The 10,939-nt window shown below is 36.3% G+C and overlaps 1 protein-coding gene across 1 annotated transcript; it reads right to left on the bottom strand.

The window, feature by feature from the left end:
• il11b (interleukin 11b) lies at positions 1 to 10,572 on the bottom strand. Its single transcript, XM_017427592.2, has 5 exons — positions 10,507 to 10,572; positions 2,988 to 3,154; positions 2,081 to 2,176; positions 1,825 to 1,992; positions 1 to 1,625 (listed from the first exon to the last, which is right to left on the bottom strand). The coding sequence occupies exons 1-5, from the start codon at positions 10,511 to 10,513 to the stop codon at positions 1,455 to 1,457; spliced, it is 609 nt and encodes a 202-aa protein (XP_017283081.1). The 5' UTR covers positions 10,514 to 10,572; the 3' UTR covers positions 1 to 1,454.
• Positions 10,573 to 10,939: the final 367 nt, after the last annotated feature.

The following is a 10,939-nucleotide window of genomic DNA, read 5'->3' as shown; positions in this document are numbered from 1 at the left end:
ATTCAAACATGGAAGACAAACAAAATATTCAAATACATAAATATTACAGTATAAGACACCATTATAACAAATGTTTAATATTAATATTATTAAATAATACATAACACAATAACAATACAAAAAATGAGATGCCTGCATCCCAAACTAAATAGGTTCAAATACATTATATAAAAAGCTCATAAATAGCATTCTAAATAGGTTAAAAACAGTATAAAAATAATATTACACGTTTCCTTGTCAATCAGCTCATCATCCTGATAAATATGTAGCAGGCACTGTGAGTGTAAACAGTCTCAGTGGGATTAACAGGTGACAGTACCTTACACAGTGCATTATAACAATTCAAACGTAAAATGTAACACATTTTGTCTCAGACGTATGAGATAAACCTACATTCTCAGATTAGGGTCAGATTAAACAAGCGGAAATGGGATTGAGGAACTTTAAGAACTTGTACATATTATTTCTGCAAATAGCACAATTTTGATCCAAAATGGACTTGTATTCTGTCAGCGTGATCTAACTATACTAAAAACTAGTTTAAAAAAGTCTATCCTCATTGCAGAAATCCTTTCAAAGTACTAAGAGCAGAGAAAAATACAGGCCAGGCAGCTTAACTCTATTTATGATTCCCAATATTTGTTGCTCATTTTGTATATTGTTTAATACAGAAGCTAAAAACATGCTATTTCTGATGTAAGCTAGTTTCATCTTTTTATCTCAAGACGATAATTAAAGTGTTGTCATAATATAATAAAATAAATAACTCGTTATTTTGAAATATTGTGAAAAAAAATTCAGAAAATGTTTTCTTTTGGCTTCTGTAGTTTAAGCTCCTGTATTACATAAAACATCTGAGGTTAGCTTCAGCTCCAACACATTTTTAAGAAAACTCAAACTTTAACACTGCTTTGTGATCCAAAAGAATACTTTAAGTTTTTGTTTTGAATATATTAACAGTGCTGACATGACCACAACAAATCCTCTGCAGGTTAGATGGACATGTTAGCTCGTAAGCATGCTAACTATCGAAATGATGCTACCAGGAAAGTTTAATCATAAAGGAAATTATGGTTTTGCTGGTATTTAATCATGACATGCAACCCGAAAAACTGACATTTTTTTAATATTATTGTTGTTTTAAGTGCTCATTGGGAATGATTTCATGACTCGGTATCACAATTTTCAGGATTCTTCAAGGAAATAACATTTTTGACCTACAGAAATATAAACTAATGGGTTTTCAAAGTTTCACCTGGACTTTTCAACTTTCTGAGCAAGCTCTGAACTTGTTCTTGGGCTATCACAGAAAGCACCAACCCTTTGGGTTGACTGACCCTGCCATCTTGAGGTAGTCCACTAACATGACAAATAATTATTCAGACCTGCCTGAAGGTAACAGTGGTTTCATAGGAAGACATTATCAGTTGTTCATGTCCCTTCAGGCTGTGGGATTAATGTTTGGGGCACCGGGATAGTCTGTGGAAGTGCCGTAAGATTCTTTTGGAGCAAATACAGAAGACTTGCAACCTTTCTGAAATTTCTATGGAGAACGTGAGAGCGTTAAAGGAGTTGATGATGACAGGAAGAGAGGGAGCCGTCAGCTGAGGAACCTCTTCATTAATCTAAAGACAGAAAAAAACAACAATGAAATCCCAAGAATTCACATGATATGATGATAATTTAAGTGTGTAAAAGCTTTCTATATGTTGGTCAAATTTAGTTGGCTAGTTGCTAATTTTAATACACTTCGCATATTTTTGGTTCACTAAATTGTCCTTATTATGTTCTGTTATTCTGGCTTTAACACACAGGTCGACTCACCTGGTGAAGAGATCTTTTGATGAGCCCAGATAGATGCAGGAGGTGGGAGCTGGCGCTCTCGTCTGCCACGAAGGGCAAACTGAAGTTTTCTTTAGCAGCTTTCAGCCAGTCCACATGCAACCTGAAGGACTCAGTGTCCACATACAGCTGCAGGAATGACTCATTCACCTGTGGGAACATTAAACACACCCTCACAATCAGTAAGTTTACTCACATATTTATGTAATGTTTGTTTTTAAAAAGTAGCCATTAATACCTTCAGTGTCTTGAAGTGAGCAGCAGTGTGTTGTATGTCAGGAAGACTTTCCAGTTTGTCTTCAACAGCAGCAAAGTTCACAAGTTCTTCATTTGTCTGTTGGAAATATGACAAAATACTTATAGTTTGTAACCATCAAAGGGTAATTAACAAATTACTTTAAATCTGGCATTGACACATTTGATGTATTCTGTTATAATAATGACAAAGGTTGGAGAAAAATGTCATTTTTGTTAAACTGTGAAAATAAGTTGGTAATGCTTCCGAATAAAGGAGGCTTCTTTATGAAGGGTTTATTAATGCTTTATAACTAGATTATTTGTGAGTTTGTAACTACTTTATAAAGCATTAACCATCACTTATGAAACAATTATAAACCACTGTTAATACATTGAAGCAGACTCACACTTTGGCAAAAATACTTGGTCAAATCAACCCAAACTATGACCCAGCAACAGAGTTATTAAAATAACCCAGCAGTTTTGAATGTGCACAGTTGCTCCGCTTGTATTTTTTAACTAGATAACTTTATTTGCCAAAATAATTTACAGTTTGGGTTGTTTTTTATTATTGCTTGTATGCTGATAATTTACTGAAAATGTGTTGATATTTAAAAGCTCAAAAAAGAATAAATTAATAAAAGTAAAACATTCAATCTTTCCAAATACTGAGCCTGCTGCAGTGGATGAAGCATTTTCTAACTGTTTTATAAATGACTAATAATGCTCTATAAGTTATGAATAATATGTTTTTAAAGCATTAATAAATTATTTGTGAAGGGCTCTTAAGAGGAGCAATAAATGTAACTTTCTTGTTGCCTAATTGTTGCAACAACAACTAAATTGAAATGAAAAATGTCCTGGAACTCATTTTCATTTTGTTCTAGGAGCTTTGCAGTGGGCCTTACCAAGTCGTGTATCTTTTTGGATGAGTTCAACAACCTCTCCAAATGATGGGTCATTGGTCCAAACATCCCACAGAGGGAGGGACTGTGGGTGGGTAACGATGCTGAATGAACAAACAGCTCCGTCAGAAGCAGCAGGTGGAAAAGGCACGAGATGGACCTCTGAATTACTGCGAAGACAAGAAAACGATGCAAAAACAATTACTCACTAAATTATTCTTCGGCCTCGGTAAAGTGTAGGCTTTCACAATAAAATAACTGCCAGCCTACAAGTCAAAAATAGTCTGAACAGATTGGTCCAACTGAGCAACATCCAGCTGTATTTGTACACACAGCTGCACAAATGATCCCACAACAGGTGGCTGCAGGCCTGCATTCATAACACAACTTAGATTTCCTCCCTTCTCCTTGACCCAGAGCTGCTGCATGATTCAGACTGAAAACCACAAAGCTGCATGGAAACTTGTTTTTATTTCTAAACCTCATGACGCACAAGATAAGCTCTGAAGCAGCTGCAGTTTGCTGGATGTTTTAGTCTGTTTGTCACGGCAGTAAGGAAGCCATTTGTCTGACATGATTGCAGTAATTGAAGTACTGGAGGAGCATAGGGACAACAAAATAAAACACTTGCATCAAATAAACTTGTGTAATTTGGAAGATGCCAAGTCTGATTTGAAACTCAAAAAGGAAGTACATATTTGATGCTACAATGCACACTTTTTAAACATCCCTCAGTTAACTGGGATATCCTGTCGTCTAGACGTGTAGATGTTTACAGTCATTCTAAAAATCAGATAAGAGTTGTAAGAAGTTTAAACTCCGTAATGACATTAAAGAGTGGTGGTGTAGATGAATGTATAGACACCAAATAAGTCAGATGCTGAGTGTGGGTGTGTGTCGGGGGAGGAAACAAACAGATCTCTGCAGCGTGATAGCTTGTGTTTCTGGGAAACATAAACAGTCGAGCAACGGATCACTTTACGTATGGCATACATTATTGATCAGCACTTTTCAGACGAAGCCAACGAACATAACGTCATTTTTTCATGATTTATTTTAGGTGAAACAGAAGCCACATCAGACAAATGCTCAGAGTGATTTTATACGGTTGTTTTTCCAAGTTTAACAAAGGTCATGACCACATAGAACATTTAATTTCACATATACCATACCTCTTATTTTCTGTTTTGTTTGTTTTTTGTTTCCTCATAAGAGTAGTTTACTTCTATGTCAGAACTGAAAAAAGACTACCTCAAATAATTTTCTAGTAATTGAGTTAAAGTTTGGAGTGGTAGTAGCTGGGAGTCATTTGCAACACATATTCTAAGCACTAACAGATTATATAAGATTACTCAAGATCCTGCAATATTGTGAGATTGACCACGTGGTTATTTTCAAGAATTGATCAAAATGTAATAACTCCATCATTGCATACAGTAGTTTTATGTATTTACCAGCTGAGAGCTGCAGGCGTGCATGTTAATGCATTTACTGTGCAGACAGTCTGCTGTGTTTCAACTTTTAGATTTGTGCAAATATTATGCTTTATGCATGCTAAGGAAGCAGGTGAATTTAAACAGGTGGACTCTTGCAGAATTTCATTAGCACTGACTGTTTTTAAAGAAGGTCTTGTAAATTTTAAACCGTTAAAAGGCTCAGAACGATATTCATTTAAAGCCGTTTTGAACATTAAACCTTTTTTCAGTCGTGCTGAAACAGAATGCTCCTTCTGCAGGACTGAGGTTAATGAAGAAGAAATTATAGGCTGTTAAACCAAAACAATGAGCTGTAAATCCTCTAAAACTGAGGGAAACTGCAGAGTGCAATGATAATTTTTGTTGGGTTGTAAATTGTGTTAATAGATCCTAATTCTTAAAGTACTGATATAAATGTCACAAATTTGAGTTTTTGTAGAACTATGTGGGTTAAGTTGTTTTTGCCTAACTTTTAATCTCATTTTCAGAGTATTTTCTCATGATTCTGCTTCCTTGACCTTATTGTTTTATTTTGTTGTATAATTACCTTTGTATATATTAGTTGTTTTAGTTTCCTGGTTTATCTTTAGTTCACTCCTGAGTCCCATCATGATGATTATCTGTGCTTGTATTTAAGACTCATGTTCTGCCCCTTTAAATGTTGGATTATTGTACATTATTTTTTTGTTCTCATGGGTTTACACCTGAGTCTTTTCTGTCCTGCAGTGCCTTTGATATGTTTAAGTGATTTTTCAGTTTTTCTGACTTGCTTTGGTTTTGTGACTCTGCCTTTTTTATCTATGCTCCTTTGTTTGTTTCAGACAGAGGTCCTCTTAATCATCAGTGATCTGTCTTTGAAGAAATAACATTTTCATTCAGATTAGCTTGTGTCTGTAAATCTACCCATAGATTAACGCAACATTAAAAAAGCCCAAAGCTCAATGCAACAAAGAACAGAACTGTCCTTTAGATGTGTTAGGTCATGCTTAAAGAATGTGAGGAATGCAGGGTTTTTCTTTTTTCAGAGCCCACTCCGAGCTTCCTGTTGGAAAAGGAGAGGAGACATCTGACTCAGATTAATCTCTGTGTGATGATATCAGCAGACTGACGCCTCGGCCCAAGCTCTTCACAGAGAAAACATGCCTTTTGTCAGGAGAGTTCGGCACTTCAGACACTTTTACTGCCACTCAGACACCGAGGGAGTGTAATTTATGGGTTACTTAAAGGTCAAGGGTCAACAGATGCAATGTCCTTTTATATTTAACATTTCATTCATTCAGTTTTTTAACATATGTTAGATATCAATATAAAAATCTCTATTAAATCTCCTGTATTGAAAATGACTTAATATTTGAAAAACCCTAACCCTAACCCTGTATTCCTAAGTAAATTTATGTGATGAGCAGCTGAAATGTTTTGAGCTGGCTGCCGTTTCAACCTCAGCCCTTTTTGCCAGCGACCTTCAGTTTCTCCAAGTGTCAGATTTCACATCAGGACTTTGCCCGGGCAGAACCGCAGAGGCCAAATGGACTCCAGAGTTTGTGAAATGACAGATAATGTTGGATAGAGCTGAACTGAAACTTAACACTCTGATAATGTGGGGCTCAAATTTACGTCATCTAGTTTGATACAAGAAACATGAACACATTTCAGGTGTAGGGAAGAAAAAACTGTTCAACTCTGCAAATCTAAACGTGTTTTTGTTGTTTTGCTTTGCTTCACAATAACTGTAAATGTAAGCATTTCAAGAATCACTTGTTTACATTTTTTCAAATGGCAATAAAACCTGTTGGGTGTTTTGGAGGATAACCTTTATCAGATGTTTATCTTATCACTATCAGATGCAGCAATTGAGCTTTTTTTCCACATTTGGAGCCAAAAGAACAAATAAGGTCAAATATTTATTGTTTTGCTTCTACCTATTATATAAATAATTCTTGTAAAAGGGTTTGTTTAACACTACAGTTGTGATTTTTTTCCTGAAGCTTTCCAACTTTAGCCAAAATAGAACCAAAATAAAAACATTAACAAAACTAGCTTTCCTTAAAGATAAGCTTGTTGCAAATTGTTAAACAATCTGTTAGTTATCAGAGGATGTGTTGACTCTAGGATCTAAATCCAATGATTATTTTCAGAGAGTGTCATTAAAATCTGTCAACTGGGTCATGAAATATTTTGCTAACAGTTAGATAAACAAATGCACAAACAATTACATAAATGTCCATCTTTTATGAAGGCAAGTGATGAAAAATATTAAAGAAAAATAAATAAAGTTTTCACACAGACAAACCCTGGAGCAGGGGTCTCCAATCCTGATCCTGGAGGGCCACCATCCTGCAGGTTTTACTTGTTTCTCTGCTCCAACACCTGATTTGAATCAATGGGTGATTATCAGGCTTCTGCAGAACATGAAGAGGTAATTTAACCTCTGAATCAGGTGTGTTGGAGCAGGGAAACGAGTAACACATGCAGGATAGTGGCCCTCGAGGACCAGGATTGGAGACCCCTGACCCAGAGTTTTTGCTAGTTTTTTACTTTGCCACTTTTCCAACCTTTACCTGAAAAACCAGACAAATGAAATGCTGTTTTAAATATGTTTGATCTGAAAGGAAGGATTTTATCACTAAAGTTAGTTCTGTTGTTTAAAATTGTATACATGTACATGTATTTTTTGTATTTTAATATGTTTATACTGAGTCTGTACTCTTACGTAACCACTGCTTATTAAACTGTCACCTACCTCGGCCAAGGACACAACTGTAAAACCACAACAGTGTTTTTTTCCCTGGTTGAACAAAGACGTATTGTATTTCTACACCTTTCTTAGTATGTCTTGTCAAAACAAGATATCAGATATGATTTTTTTCCTTTGCCCTAACAGCTGAAATATAAGACGGTCTGTTTGATTAAAATCTGCCTGAAGTTTATTTTCTTTTCTGGTTTGATCAGGTTCAGCCCCATAAGTGGAAAGAATGTTACAAAACTTGAAAAAAGATAACTGCACGTCTGTTCACCCTCTGAGAAAATTATACAATATTTCAGCCCCTGTTTCTCAATGTGAGTCAGACATTAACTTTCAGACAAATATGAATCTATCTCATTTGCAGCATTTCTGAGGCAGACACTTGTGGTTCGAAGACATCTGGAAATAAAACTTCACACCTTTTCTGAATTCTGCCTGTACACACTAAATAAACTTGTGGTTTGATTGCACCAAATGAACTCAGCACTGAATTCAAATTCGTAACTAATCTCATTAGAAGGCCTTAATCACAAACAGATGTTCTCTTACAGACACATTTCTATTCAAGCAACCAAAATGACTCAAAGATCTTGTTGCATCTTAGTTTCTGTACATAAAGATTTGGTACTGTAACAGGTTTCAGCCAGAGAAGGATTCTCACTGGAAACTTGGAAAAGTCTCTTTTAGTAGTTGGAAAATTACTGAGGAAGAAAGTCAGCAGAAACTGTGCTTCTAAGAAAAAAACAAAAACAAAAAGAAAACATCCACCGGCAGTTCAGCGTCCAGTCATGCATCTGGCAGAGCAAACAGCTGTGACAGCATTACAGCATTAAAGCGGAGAGAACGGCCGTCTTTGATGTGTTCAGCAGGCCTGTTTCGTCAGAACACATTCACTCAAACATGAAACACCAACAAGTGCGTGCAGTGTCTCACATAATCGCCCACTTCCACCGTTTCTGTTTGAGTTTGTGCCCCTTTTTTCTGCTGGGTCAGGCAAACAAACGCTGGAGTTTCCTGTGTGTGCTCAGTGGACGCCTTATTTCCTCAGCTCTCTTTACTTTTACTCTCAAGGACACTCAGTGAACTCATGAACAGCTGCTCTGTTAGCTTTAAAGAACTGGATCAAGAACAAGTTCAAGGTTTGACTTTCAGAAATGGTTGTTTTTCCTCATTTTTAAGATATTTTTATTCCATGCCTTTGGTGTGAACTGAGACTTAATAAAAAATGTGCATAATATCCAGACAGCTTGACAAACAAAGTTGCACAAATAAATTGTTAATCATTATTTGATTAAATGATTACTAATAAACTTAAAGGCCCAGAATTCCTTGAAGGAGTGCATATTGCCGCAGATCATTTTATGATGATACATTAAAGCTGTTTTGGTCAAACCTTGAAAAGTTTTTTGTTTTTATAAAAGTAATATAAACTGAAACCCTTTTAGTCCCTTATAAAGGACTACCTGCTACTTTATTTAGAAAGTGGCCATAGATTACATTAAATCAACTCAGTGAAAAATGTTTTACAGCATCCTGTTTCCTGATCAAGCTTGACGCTTGATGTGTAACATTACAATCAAGAATTAATATTTGTTTTATTCTTGCTGATAGAATGGATTCAGAAAAGAAGTTCTTATCCATTCCTACATGAATTATCTAATCGCTGTTCTCCCTTTGTTTTTCTGACCCCATCTTGATGATGCCACACATAAAAAGTAGCTGAGCCAACATGGAGTACAAGTGAGTCACTGTGTGTTCACAGTGTCAGCAGTTATGGACACAAGATGACAAAGTTTCTTGGCTGCTGTGGACTTCTAATCGCAGTAACACATGTGGCCACTGGGAGGAAAATTGACCATCTTACTTACTCACGCTCTATGAAAACCTGATCGATCTGACCCCAAGCAGCGAGTGTACAGCTGACATTACAGTAAGTGCCCCGGTGATGTGTGATGCTGACATCACTGTCTGCTGAAGTGACTCAGTTTCTGCCTCTCTCAGACAAACACACTTTCTCCTGATTTATCTGCAAGTCATCACATCTTAGTCATTATTGGCATGTTGTCTTGAATGCATGAAAGTGTAGAAGGTATAAGCTTAAATCATAAAGAGGTTGTCAGTTACAGTGTGTGTGCTTCTCTTTTTTCACCCAAAACAACTTGGCATGAAGAACATCATCTCAGATATTTTCCTACAAAACTTTTACACAGCTATAACCACAAAAAGCTGGAGTTTCGCTGCCAGGTAAACACTGCAAAACTTCCAAATAAACCCATCTGTTTCTGCTGGCTAAAAGGAAAGACAACATCAGACCTTTCCAGCTTCCCTTTCATGTGCAATAACTGTGCAGAGGTAAAACAAACATTTGGTGCACACTCTGTCACGTGGTACGAGGAAGTTAAGCATGTGGTCAGAAACTACTCTCAGCCAAGTTACACCAATAATTTATGACTGTTTTATGATGCAACAACAAAGCATCCAGCAGTCCGATAACAGCAGTATAATACTCGTAAAAATGTCAACATTTAATTGATATTGAATATTTCATTGATTTCAGAATGCCTTCAGTTGTACAAAATCCATCACTGCTTCAAATGCATTTCTGATTTACTTGAGTACTTTCAATATTTCCCCCATTCTTTAAGCTTTACTGTGTTTAAAATCTTTTTAGGAGCTCGCAGAACAGACATGTTGATGCAAAAATAGTGTTAAGCTGCAAGTTTTGATTTTTAATGTCTTCATTGGGATTTAATGAAATAAACAAGTTCATTAAATTTTACAAATCATCTCGACCAGAAGCAGATAAGGAGGAAAATGTTCCAGAAACATGTCTGAGCATTAATACTAATGGTTGTTAAAGTATAAAAGTCACACAATTTGATCTATTTTTACAAGACACTGTGCTTTTAACCATAATATTCTTACACTGGATGTGAAAAGAAGGAAACTAGAAGAAAAATGTCTGTTGGTCTAGTTTAAAGTATCTGGGGAAACCCCAAACACAGACAGAGTCTCTCTCTCACACACACACACATACACACACAAGTACAGCCAATCACTGACAATCCTGAAACTAAACAGGTTATTTAGAAATCCAATGAAAACAATAAAACACTTGAGTTAAAATAATGTCTCATTCATTCACCCTGTCAGTCATTGTCCCTCTCAAACTCTCTCAGGCTCAAAGTAAAAGTAAAGACCACGTGTAGTAAAGCCCCCCTCCTTCACACAAACACACTCCCTCCTCCACACACACACACAAACACACGTTGTGTTTGTCTGAAAGTAACAGGAACAAACTTACATTTCATCTTTCTGCTCCTGCTGTAGTAAACAAAAGTCCCTCTGAGTCCAGTGTGAGTACTGTACGTGTGTGTAATTGTGTTTGTGTGGACTAAATGTAAAAGTTCCCTTTTATAGCTGAGAGTATGACACATCACCTGAGTCATCAGCCATCGTCGCCATTCAAGCATCGACGCCCACGCTGGCCAGCCACCCCTCTCTAACCCCCCCTTTATCTGAAAAAAGCTTCAAATTTCTTTGTTTGTTGAAGTCATTATGAATAAAATAAATCTCATATAATTTAAGCTGAAGGCTCAGAAAATATTTAATTTAAGAAATTTGCACTTTTCCTTCCTCTCCCTGTCTCAGGTGGCTTCACCTCACAACCATAACACAACTTTTGGAAAGTTATAAAGTAAATAAAAACAGAAGTTAGAAATGTGGAAGGTAAAAGG

Source organism: Kryptolebias marmoratus, linkage group LG5 (genome assembly GCF_001649575.2).
Source record: "Kryptolebias marmoratus isolate JLee-2015 linkage group LG5, ASM164957v2, whole genome shotgun sequence".
In the NCBI taxonomy this organism is placed as follows: domain Eukaryota; kingdom Metazoa; phylum Chordata; class Actinopteri; order Cyprinodontiformes; family Rivulidae; genus Kryptolebias; species Kryptolebias marmoratus.
The sequence above is the reverse complement of the archived record's forward strand: the minus strand, read 5'-3'. Positions and strand labels throughout refer to the sequence as shown.

Excerpts from the sequence above, each read along its gene's own strand:
- il11b (XM_017427592.2), bottom strand. Across the intron at positions 2,177-2,987 it reads CCAAAAAGATACACGACTTG|ACAAATGAAGAACTTGTGAA; the intron begins GTAAGGCCCACT and ends TATTTCCAACAG. Across the intron at positions 1,626-1,824 it reads TCAAAAGATCTCTTCACCAG|ATTAATGAAGAGGTTCCTCA; the intron begins GTGAGTCGACCT and ends TTCTGTCTTTAG.